The sequence below is a fragment of the Puma concolor genome, chromosome B1, assembly GCF_028749965.1.
Source record: "Puma concolor isolate L17-30 chromosome B1, mPumCon1.1.hap2, whole genome shotgun sequence".
NCBI lineage: Eukaryota > Metazoa > Chordata > Mammalia > Carnivora > Felidae > Puma > Puma concolor.
This window is the reverse complement of record NC_141670.1, coordinates 203,090,245-203,116,813: the sequence shown is the minus strand read 5'-3', so window position 1 is coordinate 203,116,813 and position 26,569 is coordinate 203,090,245. Positions and strand designations below refer to the sequence as shown.

Here is a 26,569-nt window from a genome sequence, read left to right as displayed (position 1 = left end):
GAGAGTCCTCAACTTGTCTGACCCACCCTCTTCTGCCAACGAAGGGGACCCTTGTCCCCCCCCCCCCGTCCCCACTTCTAAAGTCTTCCAGGCTCCGAGGTGCCACCTTCGGCTGCCCCCCTCCACAACCCATCCCCTCCCTGTCCTTTCGATAGCTGCCCTTCTGCCCCACCTCTGCTAACCCCTCCGTCGTTGGGCATCTCTCTTCCTTAATTTCAGCACCTGGGCGGCCAAGGTGCCCCCGCAAAAGCTCAGCTGACCAGCGCCCCCCCACCCCCAGGTGGCCATCTCCGTCCTCCCTCCCCCGCCGGGCACTTCCAGCCACCAAAGGCGCCCACCCGCGGGGCCGGGAGCACAGCGGTGCCTCCCCCGCCGCCGGGGCGCGGCTCCACCTGCAGGGCGCTGGGCGGCAGGCGCGCGGCGGGCGGCGCGGGCCGCGGGGGCGGAGGAGCGGGCGGCGCGAGGGAGGGGCCTGCGGAGCGGCGGCGGCGGCGGCGGCGGCCCCAGCCCGCGCAGCCCGGCTCGGCCCCGGCTCGGTCGGCGCAGCGCCGCGCGCGTCCCCTCCCGCCGCCGCCGCGCAGCCAGGCGCCCCGGCACCAGGCCGCCGCCGCCGCCGCCGCCGCCGCCGCCGGGCGCACGACGCAGCGCGCACCGGCCGGGATGCGCGCCCGGGCCCCGGCCCGTCCCCACCCGCGGCCGCCGCCCGCCCGCCGCGCGCTCGCCTGACCGCGGCGCCCGCCCCGGCCGCCCCGCCCGTCCCCGGCCGCCCCCCCCCCTCCCCGGCCGCGATGCCCGCCCCCCGGGGCCCCGGCGGCCCGCGCCCCTGCTAGGCTGCGGCGGCATGGCCCGCGCGCCCGGCGCGACCTCTGCGGATTGCATCGGTGTGTGGCGGCGGGGCATGCCCAGGGCACCGGGCACGGCCTTCAATGGGCGAGGACACGGACACGCGGAAAATTAACCACAGCTTCCTGCGGGACCACAGCTATGTGACTGAAGGTAACGTACGTGTTGTCTGAGGCCCCCTCCGGCCGGCCGCGGCGTGGGGATGCCGTCGCACCGAATGCCCTCCGAAGGTTTGGACCGCGCGCTGTGTGTCGTGTCCCCCCCTCCCCCGCCCCACCCCACCCCACCCCACCCCACCCTATCCCACCCCGCCCCGGGTCCCGGAGGGAGGGAGCCCGAGGGCGCCGGCCTCCGCTTCCCAGCGCCCTCCTCCGCGCCGCCCTCCGGCCGGCAGCTTTCGACCCCCCAGGCCCGGAGGCATCCCGAGTCGTCCCTGGCCGTCATTTGTAGAAAGGCCATTCCTGCGGCTAATCTGGCGAAGAAATCCGGGGAAATTAAATGGCTTAGAATCCTGGGTTTGCCATTGCAGCCCTGCCCAAAGCCTACAGAATTTTCTAGGCTTCCCACTCCCCGGAGACGAAGAGGGATCCGAGGGGGTGTGGGGGGGGGGAATCCATTTCCAGATTCCCCCCAGAGGCTCGCTGTCCTGGGCCCCTTCCCAGTGCCTCCGGAGGCAGGGGCCCTTCGTGGGTGGGAGAAGGCGGCTGGCTTGGGGTTGGTCTTTTATACCTGGTGAGTTATACTGACATAGGAGGAGCTGGCCCCAAACTGTCAGAATTTTCCCCCCAAAAGTGGGGCATGCCATCCCGAAAGGGCCCGGTGTTTGAAATCCCCCAAATCGGCCCTAGAGGCCCAAGCCCAACCCCCACCCCGAGATGGTGGGATCCAGAGGGTCAGCGCCCAGTGACTTCCAAGGGTCTCTCTTCTCCCTCCACCTTGCCCGGAGAACGGTGGGGGACAGGTCCCAAGCCGCAGCCAGGGGCCCGCGGAGCGAATCCTCGATTTGAAGATGGGGATAGCTAGCCGCGGGGTGGCAGCATGCATCAGTGAGGACACTTGTGCTGGAGACCTTCCGGGGTTTAGGGACCGTGAGCACCTTGCCTAGGGGCTGCTGGACTGGCCGCCTAAGTGTTCGTGGGTTTGCAGCGAGAGGTCCCCGGGTGGGTGCCCCGGTGGGAGGGGCCCCGGGCATCGCGGTCCTCGGGGGCTGGTGCGCGTGGGTGCCGCTGTCAGGGAACCTGTGTGGGCTTGGCGCCGGTGACTCTGACTCCTGGGTGGCGTCCGATGCTCCGGTGCCTGGCTCCGCCGGAAATGAGGCCGAGCAGGTAGCCGGGGCCCTTGCGGAGGCGGCCGGGGAGCGTCGGGCCAGCGCGGGGCGAGTGGGACCCCTGCGTCCTGGCCCGGAGAGCAGAGGCAGGGTGTGTAACCTGGGAGGAGGGACGCTGAGGGGTGGCGCTTCCCGCTCCCGGGAGGAGAACCGCTGAGTCATGCTTTGCTGATGGGGGAGGGGGTGGCGGGAGGAGGCCGCGCAGCCGGGCCGGGTGAGGGCTCGGCCCCCCAGCTAGGGCTTTCTGGCGCCCAGGGACCTGAAAGCGGCCCTTTGTCGCCTGCCTTGGTGAGGTTGAGGAAGCATCGGCGAGTTCTTTCTGCTGGCAGGCTGCTGAGCACAGAGGGTGAAGGAGGCCTCGGCGCTGCTGGCAGGTGCCCCAGTGGCCTGGCTCCGGCCGAGAGGGCATCTTGGCAGGTCATTCTGGTCTGGCTTTGTGCAGGAAGCCCGAAGCCTGTTTTCTCCTCTCGCATGGAGGCTGATGGGACAGGACGAGGGACTTGGTGATTAAAAGTAAAAAGCACCATGCCTCACCCCCAGTGGACTTGAGCAAACACGAATTCCTTCTTCACCCTGTCTCCCCCGCCCCCCGGCCCGCTTGCTTTCATAAATTTAAAAGCTCTTAGCGGAGGAGAGCAAGGGGCATGTGGATACTTGGAGTAAGAAGCGCTTTTAAGTCCTCGTCATTCATTCAACAAATACTTAGTACCTCCTATGTGCCAGTCACTGTTTTAGCCCCGGCGGGTCTAGACAAAGATGCTGCCCTCGGGCAGCCTGTATTCTAGAAGGGAGCTCTGTGCGTGGTATTGAGGGGAAGCTTTTTCACCAAGTCTTGGTCTCCCCATCTGTAAAATGGGAGTGAATAATAACCATCTTGCCTACAAGGTCTTGGGGTTTCTGGGAGGGTCCGGTGGACTGGCGGATGACGAAGCCATCTTGGAACAGGAAATTGTCAGCTGGCAGTTGAAGCATGTTAAGCACCTACTGTGTGCTGGGGCCTCACTCAAGATACCGCATACACCACACCCCCGTTCTATAGATAAAGAAGTCAGGGTTTGACCTTTGTCGGTGTCCCAGGCTGAGTGCCAGCGTGTGTAGGGCATAGGGCTCGGGGGCTGGGATGCAGAGGAACAAGAGGGTCTAGCAGAGGAAGCAGTGACAGTCATTGTTGGAATCATATGAGATTTCTGGCCTCCCTACGTGAAAACAGACTTTCACAACGTTGCGCCCTGCATTTTGTGCTCAGAGACCAGGGTAGGTCACAGATTTGGATGTCAGACAGACTTGTGTTCAAATCCTGCTTCTGACTCTTCACAGGCTGTGTAATCTGGGACAAGTTATTAAACCTTTCCGAGCTTCACTCTCTCCCTTCGTACAGGGGGAGATAATAATAACGAACCTTACGTTATTATTATTAGGATGATCAGTGATTATTATGCTAATGTAGAAAACATCAGCACAGTGCTTGGTCTATTGGAGGCATTTGATAAATGGTACTGGTATAATTTAAAAGGCTCCTGGAAGAGCTTCATGAGCAAATAATGGATGCTGCAAAAAAATCTTGCAAAAGACCCAGGTGTACAAATGCTTTTTCCACCTGGTCATTTGGCCCACACTCACTCACTCACTACACTCCAGTGGCTCTGGTCTACTTCCTGCTCCTTAAGCAGGTCATTTTTTTTTTTTTTTCCTTGCTTCATGGCCTTTGCACTGGCTGTGTTCTCTATCTAGAATATCCACCTCCTGCCCTTCTCATAGCTGGCTCCTCCTCAGCCTTTAGATCTCAAGTTAAACATCGTCTTTGCCTATGGGAGTCCTGCTCGAATTCCTCAGTCTCTTATAAAATCTCAAATACTTTGGGAAGAGTTTAGGTTTTGTTAGTCATTCACACCTTGGTATGAATTAGAGGAGCTTTTCTTTTTTTCTTTTTCCTCAACTCTTGGCTCATCTCAGCTGATCGAGGGTTGTGATCACTAAGCATGGATGCAGGCCACCCTGGGGCACAGAGAACTTGGAAAGGTTGGGTGGGTGTTGGGGAGGGCAGTATCGTTGAGTCTCTCCAGACAGTAGAACGACCTGGACCCTTGAGAGAGGGTCCCCAGGGGTAGGAGAGTGCCAGGAAGTCTCTGTGTGTTTAGACTTTTCTCAAGAGCCAGATATGGCCCAGGAGGGGCGTTTCCTGGCTGTGTTCCCTTGCTGCAGCCGCGGAGCTCAGCTTTTGGGTGAGTGAAATAGGCGTTTCTAGGTTAGTCTGGTCTGCAAGCCCCTTCATCCCCTTTCACGCAGCAGCGTTTCCCAAGCCCGTCCGCTACTGGCTCTGGCCCTGGGCAGACACTGGGGCTCCCAGCCCATAGGAGGCGGCACATGCTGAAGAGAGAGTTGGTGGCAGTGACTGGGTGTCTTTGGGAAGAAGCAGTCACTCCCAGGCGCCTGCAGGTTAAGGCACCTGAGGGCACGCTTTTCTGCCAGGACCACAGTCCCCTCCCTGGAGCATCTCAGCCATTAAACTCTGTCACCTCTGCCTTTTGCATCCATGGAAAGAAAGTTACCTCCGTCTCCCTGACCCCGTATCCCTGCCATCCTCGTGTGATGCATGTGGTTCAGAGCCACCCGTGTGTCCCCCTGGATTGTATGGTTGAGAGATGAAGCAGGGATCAGAGGAGGAAGGGGTAAGGTCGGGAGGGTGTCCCAGGCCTGTCCGAACCCAGCATTTGGGCAGTTTCCACAGCATGGAATTGTCTTCCTGGTTCGAACTGGTTGAGGGGGGATAATGTCAGCTTTCTGCCCACGCCTAGACTACGCCGGAGAGGCATGCTTTGTGGGAGACCAGGGTTCATCCAGATTTGCCCCCACGTTGGGGCTGTTGAGGCTGATCTCCCCAATGCCCAGCGCCACACCCCACAAGAGCATCGTGGTTCTCACCCAGAAACCTGTGGCCAGAGGCCGGGCCAGCTTGGTCCGAGGCTAATGCGTCCCTCTTGCAGTGACTGGTTCTAGAACGGACATGGGAACCAGTTCTGGAGGTCGCGTGGAAGCTGGTTTCGCTCTTGGAAGGAGCAGGGAGGCTCCCGATGTTGCCGGCGGCCCCCCTGAGACCATGAAGCGGGTTAAGTCCTAAGCCAACAATGCTGACGGTGTCTGAGCAGAGAGTGAGTGGCAGCAGGGGACATTGTGACTCTGTGGGTTAACCAGGCCTGATGTCCACCCGTCTCTGGGCTTCCATTCCCATGAGCTGCCACATTTCCTCTTTGCTGCACACCTTAAGCTGAGCCTCTGTGACACCCCCTTTCCTGGTTATCTGGAAGACCGGGAGCCTGCCCCCTCACTCCCGGCCAAGATTTGAGACCCATGAAACCAAGAGGGAGTTTGATGTGTTCACTTTCTGTGTTAGGAATCCTGTTGGATGTCTTTTATTGCACTCAAGTCAGGGCGGCCGAGTTCTGGCTTCCCTTCCTTGGCCCTCCTGAGGAGGCATTCCAGCTAGATGAGTTCTCCCAGGAGACCCGCGTTCCCGGTGGGGTCTGACTCTGGGTTCGTAATCTCGACCAGCTGACCCCGTGTCTCGGACCCCGAGCGTCTTCTCTGGATTGCTGCTCGCTTGAAATGAGAGATGCACAGTTGTTTGATGTTGTAAACGTGTCCGTCACATGCTACGTGCATGTGTTCCTTCGTGGGAGGAACACTGTCTGTGAGCCCGGGGCATTAAATGGCTCGGTGTGTGTGAACACGCCCAGCCCAGGGCCTGGGGCCCAGTCAGTACTTAATAAACGTCGTCTGCCAACAGTTAGAGTTAGGATAGCCTAGAATCATCACCAGACTGGCTAGCCCAACCCCATCCCCACTCCACGGGGAAATGGAGGCTAAGAGGGGGTCGCTCCTGGCGTTTCCCTGAAGCCAGCCCAGAGGGAGAGTTGGGGGAGCCAGCTTTCGGTTTGAAATCAAGCTGGGGACTGCTGGGCCTTCACCCCCATTGCTCCCCTTTCAGAATATCACTTCCACGAGCAATCCTGGACTTTCACAGACTCACACTGTCTCCATTTCGGGGGGGGGGGCAGTGAGAGAGGCTGGGTGTTCTCCGTTCAGTCGCGCCACCTCTCTGAGCCTCAGTTTCCTTACACTGGGTTGTCACACGGCTCTAAGGAGCAAAGGCTGTGTGGACTCCACCGTTGAGTGGGTTGGCCCCCACAGCCCCTCCCTGTAAGCAGCACACTTGTTTATTTTTATTTTTTTATTTAGTTTTGTATGTTTACTTATTTTTTGAGAGAGAGAGAAAGAGAGAGAGAGAACAAGCAGGGGAGAGGCAGGGGGCGGGGGGACAGAGCATCCGAAGTAGGCTCTATGCCCACAGCACAGAACCCTATGCAGGGCTCAAACTCACGAACTGTGAGATTGCGACCTGAGCTGAAGTCAGAGGCTTAACCGACCGAGCCACCCCGGCGCCCCGAAGGCAACTGTTTAAATTCAGCATGAGATTATTAGGAGTTTTCCAGCGCTTGGCAGTCTGTGCCACCCGTGCAGTCATGTGGGGCCCCACGCCCGGAAGGACCTGATTCTGGTTTTGTGCTTTGCTGTCGCTGTGTGGAATTTTTATCATCTTCTCTCCGGACCCGTGCTTTGTAAGCGACGTCTGATGGGGGCAGTGGAGTGGACGCCCGAGCAGAGGTGATGCGTGCAGCACGTGTTGCAGCTGCTTTGTGCCGCTGCTACACACACCTTGTGTTTGCTTTGAGCGTCGCTGAGCTCCCACACGCGTGGGCCGCCACATTCTGTGCTTCCGCAGCGGGTCGGCGTGTCCACGACCCTGTAGGCAGCGGTGGGTGCTGACGGCCCGAGAAGCCATGCTTTTCCACTTGAACCAGACTAGATTCAGAGGCAGAAAGGAGGCAGTGACATGCTAAGGAGCACGAGGGACCAAGGAGCCCTGCCGTCCCCTCCTCCCCGCATTCCGTCCTTGTGTGAGCTAATCACTGATGCTGAAAATAATGACCCAGAAAGAAAGGACAGGAGGGGACAGCCCTAGTCCTTCCCTTTCGATCCTTATTCATCACTGAGCCAAGGGTAGAGGCGTGTGTGTAGAATGTGAAGCATCAAAAAGTGAAATGAAGGGCGCCTGGGTGGCTCGGTTGGTTAAGCGTCTGACTTCGGCTCACGTCATGATCTCACAGTTCGTGGGTTCGAGCCCCGCGTCAGGCTCTGTGCTGACAAAGCCTGGAGCTGCTTCAGATCCTGTGTACCCCCTGCACACCCCCCCCAAAAAAAAACCCTAATAAACCTTAAAAAAAAGAAAAAACAGCTAAATGAAACCAGATGAGCTGTTTGGGTTAGCATCCACACTGCCCTGGTAAGAATAAATACAGTACACACGCGTGGAGGAACCCCCCAGTTACGAATTGTGTGTTTCTGTGAGTCTGTATTCCCGTTAAATGCTCTTGTGTTTGCACTGAACGCTGGAATTGCAGAACAGAATGGTGACTGGCAGAATTCACGCTGATAACTTACATGTTTAGTGTTTCTGTCGGCGTTAAGTAGCACATAACACTGCGGCGATTTATGGGGAAAGTGAAAAAGGTTTATGTTTTCGTTCCTCTGGCTTTTTGAACGGGGTGCTCTGCATTTGCATTTTGCACCGGGCCCTACAAATGGCAGAACTGGCCCTCCTTTACTATATGGGACAGGCTGGCGCTTCCAGGGGGCAAGAATCCTTGGCCCGCCTCCCACCGCCCCCTTGGCTTTTAAGATTGGTAGAGAATTGGTGAGAGCGTCACCCATTGGGCAGCTTCTCCCTATTGGGCGGGGTTAAAGTATTAAAGGTCCCTGCTCCTCCCCTACCCACTGGGGCTGGCACTCCTTGGGCTGTTCCAAGGAGGGGATGCCAAGTGTCTCATTTGAGATTCCAGCCTTTCGACCTGTGTCCCCACAGCCCTGAACTGAGGGGCAGTAGAGGAGGGGTCCCTAGCTCCCCACGCCCCCCCCCCCCCATTACCATTAATAAAGCAGATTCTTTTGATTTCTCTCTTGTTGGCTACCTCCCCTGTGTGGCCTCAAATCCTAGAGGCAGGGAGGGCTGCCTAATGGTTACCTCAGTCCCGCCCCAGACTCCACGGCTTTATTCCTGTGATAGATGTGCCATAGTTCAATTAATCACCCCCATTGTTGCATAATTAGGTGGCTTGTTTTTCTAGTATAACACCAAGTGAACGAACACTGTTTGCCTATGAAGATACTCTACGCCCAACTCCCAACCCCGAACAGCTTTGGAATAATTTCTTCAGAGAGAACCCTGTGCGTGCAGCGTTATGCGAAAGTGATGAACGCGTTTGGTGTTCTCGACTCATATCGCCAAGTTATGCTCCAGAAAGTGTTGCTGTTTTTACCACATGCTGATCAGCACTCGATACCCTAATGTGTTTGACCTCTGCAGATATCACAGATGAAAAGTATTTGTTTTAATTTATGTCTGAGTACCGATGAGATGGGCTATTTTTTCCCCCTTTTGTTCAATAGATATTTGCCGACCCCCCTTCTGTGCCAGGGGGATGTTAGCTGTTGGATGGGCAACGTTGAAGACGGAGTTCATTGCTGTCCTTCAGTCAGCCACTCATTCATTCGCTGGGCAGATATCTCTGGAGCTGCCTCTGTGTTCTGGGCACTGGCTTCTTCCGGGGTGCTGGGGCAGGGAGGGGGAGGGGGGGTGAGAGCTGGGAGAGGAGAGAGCTCAGGAAGAGCCTGGGGTTCCGCAGTCGCTAAAGGACAGAGCACAGGGAGTCTGTGGCACGGTTGGGGTAGGCACCCAGGTGGGCCGTGGAGTCATAGGCCTGAGTATCTGGGTGGGAAGGGACAGGGCGGGGGGAGAAGGATGGGTCACCATCCTGCCATCCTGTTGGGTAGGAGGACAGTATTGGAAGGCATCTCCCAGGCTCCCTGTTTCAGGTGTTTACACGCACCCTGCACCCTGTTCCCCGGGGCTCTGCTTCGGTGATGCCGTCTTTCCATGAGCCCTTAAGGTCTGCAACCCTGTCTCCCCGCTCAGGTCTCCCTGCTGGCACACAGAGTCATTTGCTCTCTGTTCTTCACTCTCCCCGACAGACAGCCCCTTGACCCCTTTTCTCCAATCTCACTGCCTCTGGGGCAAAACGCTCCAGGTCCTAGAAGGCATGTTTCCAGAGCTCTGTGCTCTGTGGACGCAAGCCAGGCTGTGTCCTTCTCCAAAACGTCGGCCTGTCTCTGCCAGGGTCTTGGATGCCATTGGGAGAATGAGCTGCCTCCCGCAGTCTGGAGTCGCCGGAGGAATCTGCAGACCACAGCACCCTGGGGAGTCCTGCTAGTTAAACCAGGCCCTACAAGACAGGTGCCTCTTTTCCATCGCACTGGTGTCCCGTGGCCCTCATCAAAACGAGCCATGTAGACTTGAGTATTAAATGATTAGGAAACCAACATAATAGCCATTATTAGTATTAACCATTTATTGAGTATATACTATGTGCCAGACACGATGCTAAGTACAGCATCTTACTGGATCCTAACAAAGCTCTGGGTTGTATGTATTTTCCCCATTTTACAGGGGAGAAAGCTGAGGTTTGGGCACATGTGAAGAGTCACAGGTATAAACGGGCAGAGCTGGGGTTTGAACACAGGCCATCTGCCTGCAGAACCCGCACTCCTGACCTCCACACTGGGTGGAGGAACCAACAGGGAGGGGACAGGAGATCTGTTGGGTTCTGATTATGCTCCTTGCTTAGGAGGGTCTGGGATTCAAACCCAGGACTGCCTGGTGTGGTGCTCACGCTGGGCATGCGGCAACACATCGGTCCTAGCCGTGTGTGTGGTTGGAGGCAGTTGAGATGGGCCAGGAGGAGAAGGGCTCCCTCTACGGCATAGGGGGTGGGGGCCGGGGGGATGGTCACAGCTCTACAGAGGACAGGTGCTTTGGCACTGAAGGGAGTGGCATTCTTCAGGGCAGACAGCGATGCCCTTTGGCACATGGCATTCTAGTACATTCCAGGCAGGAAGAACAGCATGTGCAAAGTGACATATGCTTGTCTCCTGACAGCGTCTGGGCTCTTCCTCCTGGGTCCAGGAAGCAGTTCCCAGCCAGCTCTGGGTGCAGGGACCACCTGGGAGCCACTGTGCTGCCCAGGACGGGCACTGCCTCCTTGTACAATGGGGGCTATTGTCTTCCCCAACCCTGGGCTGAAGGGCCCATTGAAACAGAACAAAGGCAGCTTAGAGGTGCCGGCTGCCCCGAGCAGGGATAGGATCACCAGCTCAGGCCCGGGGCTTGCTCTGGGCCGGCCCGGCCTTCTGCATTTCTCCACCCTGGAGAGGTCATAGCCCTGACCCCTGGGGCTGCTGCTGCTGGGGGCTGGGACCTGGGTCCCCCGGGGCCTGAGCTCTGGTCTGAGCTGGCAGTTGCTTCAGCCTCGGAACCCGTTTCCCCGTCCATCTGGGAAGCAGAGAAAGAGCTACCAGCCACCCGGGCTTTTTGTGAGCATTGAGTGAAATAATCTATATACTGTACAGAAACCTCAATAAAAGGCAATTACTTGTGTTATGAGTATCAGCTTTTGGATTTTGTTTTCATTTCAAAAAAGTGGTAATGAAAACTTTTATTTTTTTTTTAACATTTATTCATTTTTGAGAGAGAAAAAGAGAGAGAGAGGGAGGGAGGGAGAGCACATGGGTAGGGGAGGGGCAGAGAGAGACGGAGACACAGAATCCAAAGCAGGCTCCAGGCTCTGAGCTGTCAACACAGAGCCTGACGCGGGGCTCGAATGAGATCATGACCTGAGCTGAAGTCGGACGCTTAACCGACTGAGCCACCCAGGTGCTCCCGGACTGAAAAATTTTTGAGCCGAATCAGGACCCCGGTCACATCACCCCACCACAGCAGGCCAGTGTTTCTTACCTGACCAAGTCAGAACGAGTGCTAATTCCTTCCCATCTGAATTCTCGTCCATCTTGGCAAGGTCCCCACTTGTCTCAAAAATGCCTTTTTATGGTTGCTGCATTTGAACCAGGATCCCAAGGCCCGCACCTGCAAGGGGGTGTTCTGTCTCTTCTGTCTTTCCTGATCGAGACCAGTCCTCTATCCCATTCTCAGACCCCTGACTGCTAAAGACATTTGTGACTGCTTTGGAAAGATGCTGGTTTCACCCCCTACTGTCCCCAGCCTGTGTCTGGCTCCCAGTTTTGCCAGAAGGGTCTAGAAGGCTAACGAGCGGTTGCCCGGACCCTGGGAGTCACCCCGGGAACGTGCCTCTCTCTCCTTCCAGGACCTTCCTCACCTTTCATCAGCGGACAGACCGGGGCATCCGTCTTCACCGAGGCCTAGCCAGATGGCAGATTCGTGGACAAAAGCAGTGGTTTCTGTGTCTTCCATTGAGTTTTGAGATGATTTTTTTTACACAACAGATAACTGGAATAGTCATGGATTCCCAGCTTGAATTCTTGGTCCAGCTCAACTCCTGTTCCTTCTGAGGCCCCTTTGTCCAGCGAATTGCGCTTTCCTTGGTTCTGTAGCCCTCGCAGAGCCTTCCAGAACTTCCTACCTGTGTATGTTAGCCTGTGTCAATTAGCCTGTTGTTTATAATTACCCTGTTAGCCTGTTGTTTATAATTACCCCCAATTCCCAGTGCCAGCCAGGAAGGTGACTCAGCTCAGATCATAAGACAAGACTGGAACCCAGTCCTCTCGGGAACATCAGTAGATACGCACATGGGACGGACCTGCTTCCCCTTACACAGCTCAGCACCTGCTACCCACCAGGTGTTGGGTAAATACGTGGTCGAGTGACCAAGAGGACAAGTGCCACACTTTCCCCTGACCAGCTTCCCCGAGTAGAAACAGTCTTCTCTTGGCAAAGTTGAAATACGTGCAGATTTCAGTCTTCACGGTTCCAGGGAAATCGCGCCAGCGCCGCGGCCCCACGGATCAGACTTGAGCTACCCCGTCGCGGTAGCTGTGAGGAACTGCGTCAAGTGCAAACTTTGCCAGTAAGTTTTCATGGCACGGATCACTAAGTAAATACCAGATGCACGTTGCAGAGCCTGCCAGGTCACTTCTTTCCGTGTCTGTCGCTGGCTGGTCACCGCACGTGTGTTAGTTCACACACAGACAGCAAAGCATGGGGTACTGTTGCCTGCTTTGTCTCCCCGCGATGAGGCCATGTGACGCCTCACGGAAATGGAAAAGCAAAAGAAGGAATGGGCCAACAGCGATGACGCCCAGCAGGGGAGTGAAAAGCGATCCTGCTGGAGGAGAACCGTGGGTGGCATGTGAACGGAGTCCTAGAGGAAATCGCCGATCCTGGGAGCATTGGAACCATGGCCTGAGGAGAGTCTCTTGGGCAGCGACAGGCACTAAGTGAAAGAGATCCTACCCTCGTGGCTGAGGAAGGTGGCTCCGGAGGGAGGGAGACACCCCAGAGGAAGTGACTCTGGGAGGTGTTTCACCACGTTGGAAACGCGAAGGGGTGAGATCTTGGAAGCTGATCTGAACTTGGGAAGATGGCTCTCCAAGGCACAGACGAGGTGCCAGCCGCCCGCAGAAGCAGCAACCTTCAAACTACTTTCCATATGCTTCTTTTTACAAAGACATAAAACACTTGACTTCTCTCAATGTTTCCAATGCTTTAAATCACTGAACTAAATAAATATTGGTTTTACTCTTTTTTATATCCCTATACGCTTGTAACCATCAATGAGAGAGGTTTTTTTTTTAATGCTTATCTTTGAGAGAGAGAGAGAGAGAGAGAGAGACAGAGCGTGAGTGGGGGAGGGGCAGAGAGAGAGGGAGACACAAAATCTGAAGCAGGCTCCAGGCTCTGAGCTGTCAGCACAGAGCCCGATGCGGGGCTTGAACCCACAAATGTGAGATCATGACCTGAGCCGAAGTCAGATGCTTAACCGACTGAGCCACCCACATGCCCCAATAAGAGAATTTGGTTTAAAAAAATTTTTTTTTAATGTTTATATATTTTTGAGACAGAGACAGAGCATGAACGGGGGAGGGTCAGAGAGAGAGGGAGATACAGAATCTGAAGCAGGCTCCAGGCTCCGAGCTGTCAGCATAGAGCCCGACGCGGGGCTTGAACTCACAAACCGCGAGATCATGACCTGAGCCAAAGTCGGATGCTTAACCGACTGAGCCACCCAGGCGCCCCTAGAGTTTTTAATGACTTAAAAAAAATTCTCTTTAAAGTCACAGAGCATTTGTAATTTCCAGATTGATTCTTTTTTTTTTTTTTTTTTAATTTTTTTTTTTCAACGTTTATTCATTTTTGGGACAGAGAGAGACAAAGCATGAACGGGGCAGGGGCAGAGAGAGAGGGAGACACAGAATCGGAAACAGGCTCCAGGCTCTGAGCCATCAGCCCAGAGCCCGACGCGGGGCTCGAACTCACAGACCGCGAGATCGTGACCTGATCTGAAGTCGGATGCTCAACCGACTGCGCCACCCAGGCGCCCCGTCCCTGTACTTATTTCAAATGGGTAGTGTCTATGCTGCATGGCCCTTCCACACGTCGAGGCCACGGCGATGTTCTGAAAGGTCAATATTCTTCTTGCTGAAGGCAACGACTCGAGAATATTAAATAGCGCAAATCCCTCACTGTGGATATGGTCAGGCAGCCCTTGGATCGCCGAGAGAGGGACACACGCCCTCCCGCCACTGTGCTCACCATGCGGACCTCCGGCCAGCCCGTCTGCTTCGGGGACAATCCGTCACAGAATGAGCTGGCTGAAGGAGTCCGAGGCTGAACGAAAGTGGCTCCTGTATCGGCTTTCAACGTGAAAGGTGATAAAAACAACCCTGAATATTTTATAGCCCCGAGGAGAGGTCAGGCTCTTTATTGAAAGTGTGAAAATATAATCCATCATAACATGTCCCATATCGTCAGACTGTGGGAGCTAAGCTCCATTCAGGTGCTCCTTGCGAGAAGATTTTAATTGTATTTCTCTATTTATTTCATCTCATTACAGAAACGTTTGAAAATGCAGAGAGTAGAACAAGGGGGGAGGGGAATAACATCCTGATGTCACTGCCCCGGAAACCGTTGTTCCAGTTTTTTGTATTTCCTGTTTACCACTCCCCTACAGACTGTAATGTAAATACAGTTTGTATCTTTTAGAATACCTAACACGCTGAAACATTTCCCCGTATTGTCACAGTTTCTGAGTAAATAATTTTTAATGGCTGCGTAATAGTCCGTTGCGCAGATATAATTATTCATTCAGTAACTGGGTCCGGATTCGTTCATCAGACTAAGGTGGATGCCTGCAGTCGGTGTGTGTGTGTGGGGGGGGGGTGCAGGACGGAGGAACAGGGCACAGCCCCTCCCTGGAGAACGTCTGGAATCAGGGGGACGTAAATATAGGGTTGTAATACAGTGTGCTGGGGGCCGGGAGGCAGGGGGACCCCACAGCTGGGACGGGGTCGCCGTGTGGGAGCAGGGCAGAGAGGCTGGGTCCGGAGCAGAGATGCGGCCGTAGGGAGAAGGGGAGAAAGCGTTCCCAGCACTCGGAACCATTTGGCACATTGTGGGAGCCCATTCACTTATGGGGCTTGGGCCCCCCGGGCAGTGGTAGACGAGCAGTCCGGCCGGGAAAGGGCCCTTTGTAATCTGTCCAGGCACGGAAGGAAGAGGGAACGAGAGTGGCCGGAGGTCCCTGGGGGGTTGGAGAGTGAGGTGGGGTGGAGGGTGACGTTCAGAGGTTGTGTGAGCACCTCCAGGAGCGGCGAGAAGGCTCCTGGGACGGGCCTTGGGAGGAGGTGGAAGGGAGGGTTGTCCGCGAGCCCTGGTAGAGGGAGGAGGAGGGCTGAGCCTCCTCTCATGGTCTGATCACGACAAGAGTGCTCCCCAGCTGGCGTCACAGGTGACAGTGGGCCGAGGGTGGAGGCACCTCCCTGCTCCTGGACACCGACATCCCAACTCTGGGTGGTTTTTGTTTTTGTTTTAAGTTTATTTATTTATTTAGACAGAGCGTGAGTGGGGAAGGGGCAGAGAGAGAGAGGGAGACACAGAACCCCAAGCAGGCTCTGCTCTGTCAGAGCTCCAATCCACAAATTGTGAGATCGTGACCAGGGCCGAAATCAAGAGCCAGACGACTCACCCGACGGAGCCACCCAGGCACCTCCCAACTCCAGGTGCCTCAAAGGTGCTCATCATGTGATGAGCGTCCTTGTGAATGTGTCTCTTCCCGTATTTCGGGTGTTCTTGTCTCTGGCCACCTGGGAAGTCAATTTCTCGGTGAAAGGATAGGAGAGTTTTTCGGGGCTTGAATAAAGATTTGGGTACCATGTTGGCTACCGAAATAAAAACAAAAGTGACCAACAGTTTTTGTGGGGGAGATCTTCGGTCTTTCTTGCGTAAGAAAGACAAGGATGCATTTCAGGCTGGGCGCCTGGAGACTCAGGGCTCTGTTCATCGTCTCTCCGTGTGTATTTGATGGCGATGGGCTTCGGCTGTGCCGAAGGACACGTACCGTGAACCTCTGTCCGCACCTACAAACGTTCCTGTCTTTGTGGGAAGATGACAGTGGTGGTGACGGTGACAAGAGCAACGGCCATTTTTAAAAAATATTTTGTGATGTTTTTATCGATTTTTGAGACGGAGAGAAAGCACAGGTTGGGGAGGGACAGAGAGAGAGGGAGACAGGGACCGAGGCGGGCTCTGTGCCGATAAGCAGATATCCTGACGTGGGGCTGGAACTCATGAACCGTGAGATCGTGACCTGAGCAGAAGTCGGATGCTTAACTGACTGAACCACCCAGGTGCCCCGCTGCCATTTCTTGACTGCTACAGTGTCGCAAGACATATGTTCGTGTCCTCGCTGGAGCTTTATACCCACCCAGGAGTGGGGGGTGACCCCCTCTGGTATATCAGGAAACAGAGCCCCGTAAAGGTCAGGTTGCGTGCCTGAAGTCACACGGTGCGTGTTGCTACTTGACAAACCGCTGTAAATCATAGTGACCGAAGACGACAGCCGTGTCGTTATGGCCCCTGGATGCTCCGGGTCAGGAGTTTGAGCAGGGTTTGGCTGGGCTCTGCGTGGCAAGTCCTGAGCTCCCCTTCTAAGCTGGGGGGGCTGGCTGGTCTGCAGGGTCCAAGAGGGCTTCACACAGGTTGGTGCGTGGTGGGGACGGCTGGGAACGCTCCCCTGGAACTGTCGACTTGGCCTCTCCAACACGGCGCTCTCAGGGTCTCTTCAGGCATCCGGAGAACCAGGTGGAAGATATAACCTCCCCATCCTTGGAGTCCCCCTTCCCCAGTGGTATGACTTCAGCTGGGTTGAGTCACCGGCCAGCCCAGGCCAAAGGGGACGTAGGCTCCGCCTTCGGATGTGGGAAGGGCCAGGTCCTCCTTGGGAGGGGAGACAGTGCCCTCGGCCCTCGGCCCTCGCTGGGAAACCGTCTGCTGCAGACGGGGCCCAGCCAAGCTCTGTCTGCCCTTGAAGCTGCCGCATCTCCCGGGAGCGACATTCTGCCTTTTGCTATCCTGACCGGCTGGAGGCAGCGGAGGCCCCTTCCTCCTCCACACCGCTGTCCCTGGCCAGAAGTACAAAAACCATCGTGCGCTTTTGCCAACTTGAATACAGAGCCTGTGACAATATGGATGAAGCGTGGGGCCACTACGCTAAGTGAAATAAGTCAGACGGGGAAAGACAAACGCCGTGTGATCTCGCTTAGACGCGGAATCTAAAAAGGCCAAAGTCGTAGAAACAAGAGTCTAGGATGCTGGTTGTCAGGGGCTCGGGATGGGGGAAGTGGGGACAGGTTGGTCACAGGGTACACGCTTCCAGTTATAAGATGTATAAGCCCCGGGATCTGACACACTACGTGGTGATTATAGTTAGTAGCACTGTATTTGAGTTTGAACGTTGCTGCGAGAGTAGATCTTAAATATTGTCAACACAGAAAAGAACTGGGGGTTATGTGACCTGGTAAAGATGTGAGCCGATGCCGTGGTGGCATCATTTTGCGGTATTTGAGCCTGATCAAATCAACGCGTTAAACTCACTCACTTGAAACCCTATACGATGTTATATGTCAATTATATCTCAGTAAAGCTGGAAAAAAATAAACACAGAAAACAAGAGGTGAGGAAGGGCTTTCTGTAGGGGGTAGACTAGATTTCCCGCAGACCTGCCTCCCCTGTGCGTGCACCAGGCAGAAGTTACGAAGGCAAATGAAGGTCGGATCAGGTGCCACGTGAATCCCGCCCCCCCCCGTCCCTCCCCCTCTGCAGGTGCGCTGCCCACATCAGGGAAGGTGGCTTTGGGTAGAGCGGGCCTTTCTCTCTTGCCAGGGCCCCTGCGGTGGGGGAGGGCTGCAGAAGAGAAACAGGTGAGCTGGATGGTTTTTCTGCTTGGCTTGACTCTAAGGACACACTGACCTCTCACAGAGGCAGTTTTATCGGAAACCATGACGGCCCGGTGGCCTGGTCCCAGACACGGCGTCCGCCCATGGGCAGTGGGCTGTGCTCTGAGTGCACGCGATGGAGGGGAAGGAAGCTGCCTGCCATTGAGTGAGAGCTCGGGCGGGGCAGGCAGTGTCCAGGCATTGTCCCTGAGGCATTGTCCCCATTCAGTCGGGACCTCAGGGAGATGAAGGGACTCTCCTGAGCCTGTCTGCCCCATCCGCCTGACTCCCTCCTCCACCCGGCTGCGTCCTTGCTGGAGAAAGCGATACCTTTGAGAGGTCAGCCTTAGGATCTGAGTCCCAGGCAGTAATCTTTCCCCTGCAGGCCATTCTTCTCTGGAGCAAGGGAGCGTTGGGGTGCATTAGAGGCTCCCTCCCAGTCTCAGAGTAAGTGTGGGGGGTTCCCTTTCCTCTGTGTGTCAGCAAAGCTAATGGAAAGAGTCTCTGTGCACCAGGGTGCATGCAGGCTATGGGACAGGCACGTGCCTGGGGTTCGGCCAACACGAATGGGCTCAGCCTGTCCCCCGAGGAACCCCGGCCAGCTTGAGGCCCCAGCAGCCGGGATGCATGCCTTAAATTAAAAAAACAAAACAACTCCCCACAAAAATCCAGCTTTATTGAGATGCAGTTCAAATATCATGCCATTCACCCATTTAAAGTGTCCAACTCAATGGTTTTTGGTATGTTACGTAATTACGTTTTTGAGAACGGAGGTAAAATAATACAACATAAAATTTGCCAATTTAGCCGTTTTTAAGTGTACGAATCAGTGCCGTTAACTGCATCCACGATGTTGTGCGGCCATCACCGCTATCTGTTTCCAAGACCCTTTTATTACAGCAAACAGAAGCTCGGGGCCCATTAAGCAACAGCCCCCCCTCCCTCTGGTCTGTGCCTCTTTCAGGGACCGCGTATAAATGCGGTCACACACTGTCCTCCATACCTGGCTCGTCTCCCTGGGCATATGTCTTCTAGATCCATCCACACTGTAGCAGTTGGGAAGGAGGTTAGATGTTGGAAAGCCTCAGGTGCACTGGGACAGAACTAAGCCACGCAGATGGTCTTGGTGTTCCGCACGTGGGGGAGGCGGGGAGAAACTGGCCAGCCTTGGCCCTCTCACATTTGAGGTTCCTGGATGACACACGGGGTGGGGGGGGGGGGGGCGCACTGCCTGCTGACCTTGCCTTATCTTTTCTGCATCTAGAGAGGGGAGTGGTTGTCCCCATTTTACAGATGAGGAAACCTAGCTGCCCAGGAGGTAAGACCTCCCCCAGCCTGGGGGGAGGACCTGGGAGGGTCCCTGATGCAATGCAGCTCCTGCTTCCCGCCTTAGGGCCCCTCCCCCATGCGTCGTCCCTGGTGCTTTTATCTGCAGCAAAGGGCACCTTGAGGGACTCCAGTCACCCTGGGGCTAGCCTTCCTTTGCGTTCACTCCCCTGTGTGCGGTTGGCCTGCCCCAGCCTCTCCTGGAGCCCCTGTACCTTCAGCTAAACTGGGGCCAAGGTGAATGTCTTCTCGAGGTCTCTTCGAGGCTGGACTGAGCCCCGCATTCGCTTTACCTGATACTTGGAAAGGTCCTGCCAGACGCTCCTCTTCTGCTGAGCGGGGGAGACCTCACAGGGAGGGAGCCACCCAGCCCGCCCACGCATGTCAGCATCTCAGGAAAAGGTGCTGTTTCCCTGGCTCTGCAGGCCTTGACCCTTGGCTCTGACCCACCCCGATCCCGGCCCTGCCCTTCAACCAGCTGAAGGGCATCCTGCAAGTGCGGCCAGATGAAGGAGCCAGGGAAGGGAGCAGCCCGTCCAGGCAGTGGGAGCCCAGCCCTGAGGTCCCCTGCGGCGCCCGTGGTATTCCCGGGAGGGTCCCCATCTGTGCTGGGCCAGAGGGCAAATGTATCTCCAGGAGAGAGCCGAGCTGGGGACAGCCAGCAGCACAGGGCTGGCCCCAAGGACCCACACGGGCTTTGTGCAAAGGAGTAAGTAGTTGACGCCCCGAGTCCCAGACTTGAAGTGTTTGGAGTGAGGCTGGGAGGCCCCAGGGTCAACCCTGTGAACCCCGTGTGAACCCCAAGTATAGACCTCACCGATGGCATCTTCCCTGTGGGTGACCCAGTTAAAAAAAAACCAAACTGGGACACTTGGCCGACTACAGGTGTGTCCATATGGGGACAGTGGGACAGCAGGTGATAAACTGGGGCAGTGGCTGAAAACCTGGGGGCTGGGGTCGCCGTAGCTATATCTTTGTAAGCGGCTGTGTGGCGTGGTGACGGGATGGCGGTGGGCTTGGAGACCCCCTGCAGACACAGGCTCTCCTGGTGACTGGCTGTGTGACCCTGTGGAAGCCACAAGGCCTCCCTGGGCCTCAGGTTCCTCACGTGTGGAGTGAAGGCTGTCTCGAGGGCACAAATGCCCGTGTGTCCCCCGAAGGAAGGGCGCTGCACAGGGCAGCAGCACGTGCAGGTGTGAGGCCCGGGCCCCAGGAGTGGGGTCCCATTACGGGGGGGCAGGGGCTAGGAAGTGAGCTAGATGTACCATACCCTGCCAGCTAAACTCCAGTCTTACACATTCGGGGTCTGAGAGGGATGTACAAGGTCATTCTGAAGGGACACATGGCCCCCAGGCCGGCAGGAGGTGGCCGGACCCATTTGTTCGTCTAAGGAACGGCGCAGCGGAGTGGGACCCGGTCCCTCCTGTCTCCTGTCCAGGCTGTCGGGAGGCCCTGACCCCCCCCCCCCCAGCCTTCCTTCCTGGGAGGGTCCTCTGTGCCCTCCCCACCCTGTTCAGGCACTCTGGGGGCGGGGAGAGGGTGCTCTCCTTTGCGGGTTTGGGATAAGTTGTGACATAGGTGCCAGACCTAGGGTGGGGGTGAGGGCGCGGGTGAGGTCATTTCTGGGTTCTGGAGACACCCCGTCCTACCTCCTACCGGCCTTTCTCAGGAGTCTGCCTTTCCCGGCATATCGGATTCTCCCCTTCCCCCTCCCTCTCCCCCTCCCTCTGGGGGGCGGGGCTTCAGCTTAGGGCAGGACCGTTTACTGGGCCCCCAGACACCCCAGCCAGTCCCTCAGAGGGGGAGGAGCAAGGGGAAGGGTACTGAGTACAGAGAACACAAAGGAGAAGAGGAGGGTGGGGGGTACCCCCCCCACCTCCCTGGCTGCGCCCCGCCCCCCCAAACCAGGCCCTATGGGTGGTGGGGAGGCAGCTGAGAAGTAATTCTGCCTCAGCTTTGTAAATAGGCAGCTATAAAAACCCATCCGCAGTGGAGCACCTCCCCCATAAAACAGGCTCCCCTGGGTTTATCACCCGGGGCCCTTCTCCAGGGCCGTCCTCAGAGGAGGACCAAAGCAGCCATCACTGCTCTGTCTGTTGTCGAGAGCGCAGAAATACAGGCTCCGGGAGACAGGGCAGGTGGAAACCATCAGGATAAGAAGCTGGATGTGGCTGGGGGGTGTGGGATGTTTGGGAGAGGAAAGAGCCACGAGAGGAAAGCTCCACCCTGCTGAGAAAGAGACTCAGGTGTTGGAGAGAATTTAGGTGAGGTGTGGTGAGAGTCTTTGCCCTGCAGTTTACTGAGCACATACTATGCGTCGGGTGCTTTGCTGGGAGGGGGGACTACGGCCGTTGATGTGACTGACGAGGTCTGGGTTCCGAGGAGTGCCCGGAAGGGTCCAGAGGGACGGGGAGTCGGTGCTGGGAAGGTGGCAGGGAGCAGTCTAGGGGCTGACTTTCCCAGAGGAGGGCCTGGGTGGTGGGAGGTCAGGGAGGGCTTCCCGGAAGAAGTGAAGTCATTCAGTATGTATTTCTCAAGGCTCGCTGTGTGTAGGCATCCAGATGGGTTTGGGGGAGACAGGAGAGACAGTTCTGAGCAAGTTCTAGGATCTAAGAAGGAACAGGAGAAGGGAAGATGATTCTAAAGGGTGAGCAGGGAGTGGGCAGCACTGAGGAGGAGGCAGAGACGGGCCGGCTCAGGACTCCTTGTGGGTGTGGAATTGTCCTCATCTCCAGTTGACAGGCAAAGAAATGGAGGGTGGGGCTTCACAGCTCCTACGTGGGTGGGCTGGGATTTGTATCCAGGACCGCAGATGCCAAACCCAGCCCACCCACAGTCTGTGCAGACCTCCCTGCACCCCCGGGGGCTCTGGGATGGGCACCTTCGTTGGCCCGCTCCCCCATCGGCTTCCCTTCGTTGTTGGCCAGGATGCTTTGAGCAGGCACTGCAGGGCCGGAATCCCCCGAGCTGACCCACTGTGCCGGTCATCTGGCGTTTTCCTTCAAGCACTTGGCAAGCCTCGAGAGTACGGCTGGGCTGCTGCTTGATATTTCTCTGACCCAGATGAAGAGCTGGGTAGCCATTCACCCAATAAAGTGAGCGACAGACCCCGTGTTCAGCTTGACAATGGGGGTGTTGATGGCAGGCGAAGGAAGCCCGTGTCTGTGGAATAGTTGCCGGAGACTGGCCAGAGGCACCAGCCACGGTCCTTGGGTCCTTGCCTGCAGGTGGTGCTGGGACTCCCTCCCCGCTGCCCCCCGTAGATGAGAAAACCAAGGTTCAGAGAGGTCAGGCTCCCTGCCCGGGATTGCACAGCCAGCGGGGTAGTGGACTTGGGGGTTCAACCCCGCCTTGCCTGGCTATATATGCTATTTCCACCACTCTGGTGTCTCCCAGAGCTAATTTTACTGCTGCTGGAAACTCCACCCCTGAAGCTATCTAGGACAGGGAACTCGGGTGAAAGAGAATTAGGAGGGAATCCTACAAAAAGCAGACGAGGCAGTTCTCCCAGGAGGTTGGGATTAGCCTCTTTTCTGGGCTCTGTGCTCCCCAACCCCCTCTCTTCCTCCCCCACCCCCACCCCATTCCTGCACTCAAGACTTGCTGTTTCCCTGGAAGTCGTAGCTCACCAGCATTTGGCTTCTGGTGAAAGAAGAGAAGATTCTGGCCCCTGAGAGCAGGCACTCGCTGGCCGGGTGGGGGACAAGCAGGGACTGCTGGGGTGAGGGAGACTGTGGGCTGCCCAGGTGACTTGGTGTCCTGGGACTTAGAGAGCTGCATCCCTGCTGAATATATACATGATTCTCCTGTCTGTTTCGTGCAGCACGCCCTGCTGTGCGTGGGGGTGGATGTCCGACCCCACAGAGCCCGGGAGGGGGCCCACAGAGGAGGCACTGGACGATCAGACGGCTCAGGGCTGCAGGGACCTCACATCTGTATGGCTCTATATTTTCCTTTCTCCCGAGTACATGGTTAGTGGACTTTTATTAGCAGTTGCTTTGACACTCATTAAAAGAAATCAAATTCTTTATTAAAAATTAAAGTTATGTATTCACAGGATAGAAATGCTGGGAACACACGGAGACATAATATGAAGATACAGTTCTTTCTGCACGGGCCCGTTGTCCCTCATGGCTGCAGAGATCTCCTGTCGGGCTGGAGCACCATTGATTAAAGCCACCATCGGTAGATAGACTAGGTGGTGTCTTTTCGATTTGCTCCCTGTTTTGCGTGATGCTGTGAATGAACACCCGTGCTGAAGATCTTGACGAATGCGTTCATGTGTGTGGTGCCTGCTTCCCCACACCTCGCCAGCACTGGGCTCTGTGCCTTTCTACCCTTGACAAAGCCTTTCCTTTAGAAACAGCCACGGAGGGCACCTGAATGGCTCAGTCGGTTAAGCGTCTGACTCTTGATACAGGCTCAGGTCATAATCTCACGGTTTGTGGGATCGAGCCCCACGCCGTGCTGGGGAGTTCTCTCTCTCTTTCTCTCTGCCCCTCCCCCACTCGCACTCAGTCTCTCTCTAAAAATAAAGTAATAAACATTAAAAAAAAAAAAAAAGAAAAGAAACAGTCTCCAGGCCACCTCTATGCCGCCCAGGTGGGAAAGCACTGAGCAGAGTGAACCCAGGCCCTGCCCGCAGGTGCACTCACTCTGTCTGGTGAGTCCCACAGGCCTGATCTTAGGGGATGGGCTTGGCTGTTGGTTACTGAGGCTGACTGTGGGGCTTCGAGGGGCTCTCTGCGGGAAGTGCCATTGGCAGGGACATTTTGGTTGCCTGCTGGGGTCAGCACTGCCCCCCAAGCCCACTAACCAGGATCTCATTTAACTTCATGCAGGCACCTTACTTACTGTAGCACGTCCCTCTGGGGTTACAGCCGATGGCTTGTATGGTTCCTTTGTTCTTCTGGGGCGGAGGGGACTGCCAGATAACAGAGGACAGTTCCTGTCTTTGGCCCTGCTCCGGGCGTTTCTGGCTGAGGCCCTGGGGAGGGTCTCTTGGCTTCCTGGGCCCCAGCTTCCCCACCTCCCACATCAGCAGAGCCTTGGCCCTGGTGGTTCTGGCTAGGGGTTGTCGCCGAGTCTTAGGAGCCATGGTGATGTGAGGGACGAGTGGACCCTGGGACTAGTGAAGGGTAAGCCAGACGGAGGGGACAGCGACATATGCAGCATAGGCATGGGGGGCCTCCCCCGACGGTCAGGTTGGGTCCCGCGCCAACCTCCAGCTACAGCTTGGAGGCTGGTGGGGTGGGCTGATCCGGGGAGGGCAGGGAGGTCCCAGAGCGGGCTGTCGTGCCACCCTCTCCACGTGACCTCTAGTGGCCTCAGTGTCCCCATCAGCAAAGCAGGGGCAACGGCTCTCAAAGTCGGAGGGTGGCTGTGAGGACCACATGGCAGAGAAAGTGCCCGGCACCTGTTTGTGGGGCCCCTGTTTGTGGGACGTCCTGTTCTCACTGGCCTGGTGCTCTTCTCATTGGCCAACTGCATGTGTGAAGGTTGGCGCTCCCCATGGGGCTGCACGGGGACCCTCCGCTCTCCCTGCCCCCAGCAGGGGCTCAAAATCCTCTCACTGCATGAACCGAAGAACTTTTCTGTAATACTTTAGGATTATCAGACCAACGCGCTCCCGCTGCAGGGGGAGGGGGGCGGTGATTTCCGAGCTGCAGGTGCACCTGTATCTGCTTTTACCGGAGCCTCTGGAGAAAACGGAGGCTCTGAACGAGGGGCTTGTCCAGATCACGCTGGGATGACAGACCCTGGATTCGAACCCAGGCCGTGTCCCTGCAAACCTGGGCCCTCCCAAAGGGAGGCAGACGGATGTTGTTCTAGATGCCGTTGGCAATTCCCTCCCTATGGTTTGCTCTCCAAGGACATGGTGTTGCTCCCATGGGTGCAGGGAGTAAAGGCTAAGTGTGCCCTCGGGCCCTGGTCACCTCTGCCGTCTGCGCTGAGTGAGTGGGTGGGTGGGTGGCTGGGGCCGGGCCCTGGGCCTCGAGATTCCCGTGGCGTCCGGGTGCGGGTGAGAGCCTGCCTCCCTCCATCACATTTCTCCTGAGCACTTCCTCCGCAGGAAGGAACAGCAGCCTGTGATGGGGTTATTTCAAGGGGATCCCCATGGAAACGGAGAGTGGGAAGCTCCCTCGGCACTCGTGTGTTGGGAGTTGCCTTGGCTGAGGCTCCCGGGCTGGAGGGTGTGAGGGCCTCTGCCGGGCCTTCCTCTGCACCTCGTGGGTCTCGGGCTGGGAGTCCCAGGCCCGAGGGAGGTCGCTCCCCTCCATGCTGTCCTCCGTGGCCAGTGTGAGCCACCAGCACAGCCCCCCAAGCCCCCAAGGCTTCTTCCCGGGAGACCAAGGAGGGCTCCACAGGGGCCTCCAGACCTGGCCCTCGGGCTGCTCTTTCCTCCAGCAGGTCGAGGCTGCAGCCGCCACAGCTTCTGGAAGTTTTCGGGACGTGGCCTCAGTGCCAGTCAGGCCCTTGTTCATCCCTCACTGCTCCATCTAGCTGGTTTGCATTGTACAGGCAGAACCCTTTGCTCCGTGAACACGCTGACACGGATTGCATAACCCCCCGAGCCTCGCTTTTCTCATCTGATTAATGGGGACATGGGCGCCTGCTCTGCTTGCCTCAGAGATGGCTCGTGAGGAGCGGGGAGAAGGTGGGCCGTGGGTCAGGAGTGCTGTGCAGATGACCTTGGTGTTTCCAAGGCCACGGGGCCAGATGGCCTGCAGACAAGGGCAGGGAGGCAGGGAGGCCCCCAGGAGACCTGCAGAAGCATCCAGGGTGGTAAGACTCGTCAGCTCCCGCGAGCCCCTGTGTGCGCACAGCGCGTTTCAGCATGCGGTGGCCTTTCCTGCTTGTATACTTTTCGTTGATGCTTACACCAGTCCTGCGGGGCAGACGGGATTAGTTTCCATTTTACAGATGAGGAAACTGAGGCTTGGGGAGGCACTGTGATCTTTGCCCACGCCTGGGAGGAGGCAGGGCTGGAACTCAAGCCCAGGTGCAATGCCCGTTGCCTGGCCTGGCAGCGGGGGTGGGTTGAGACCACACGGCGGGGGGGGGGGGGGGTGGAGGGGTGGGAGGGGTGGGGGGTGGGTCTCAAGGGTGGGTGGGACTGGAGAACTAACCTTCCTGTCCCCTTCCAAGTCAGGCTGTGCTTGGTGGGAGTGGGGTGGGGAGTGGTGGAGGGGGACGTTCGAGATGCTGCAGGGAGACCTCTGAGTTCTAGAGCCTCAGGATAATAACTGATATTTTCTGGGCACTGCCTGTGGATCTGGTACTGTCTGAGCTCTTGCCCTTAATCTTTAACGTGACCCCATACGGCAGGTTGTCACTGCCATTGTCACTGACTTTTTACAGGTGAGGAAGCTGAGGCCCAGAAGGGTTCGGTAATGTGCCCAGGGGACCCTGGCCCTAGAAAAGCCAGCTCTCAGGGTCAGGGTGTGGTCCTTGGACAACATCCAGACGAGTGAGTCCCCTCGGGTGGCCTTGAGGCCACATGGCCACTCGGGGGCAGTGATCTTGGCTTCCTACTTCAGGTGCTGGGACGCATGGGCGCTGAGGGTGGGGGGCCATCTTCTCGCTTCCCCCGGAGCATCACATCGGCGTGAGAACGTGCGTGTGGTGCAGGCTGGAGCCTTGGTGCTCAGAAAGTCCTCTTGAGCCCCTTGGATTGCTGAAAGTTACGCGTTTAGAATTCCTCTTTTGTTAAAA

At 56.8% G+C, this 26,569-nt stretch overlaps 1 protein-coding gene across 2 annotated transcripts in view; it reads left to right on the top strand.

Annotated features, from left to right (window-relative positions):
* The first annotated feature begins 790 nt into the window (after positions 1–790).
* The window catches only part of PPP2R2C (protein phosphatase 2 regulatory subunit Bgamma), a 138,967-nt gene continuing 113,188 nt past the window's right edge, over positions 791–26,569 (top strand). The window contains exon 1 of one of the 2 annotated variants that reach the window (XM_086705497.1): positions 791–996. In XM_086705497.1, the coding sequence (XP_086561623.1) occupies positions 927–996 (70 nt within the window). In that variant the 5' untranslated portion in view covers positions 791–926. Of the gene's footprint in view, positions 1,074–26,569 lie in introns of both variants that reach the window. The other variant, XM_086705498.1, reaches the window with a different exon arrangement.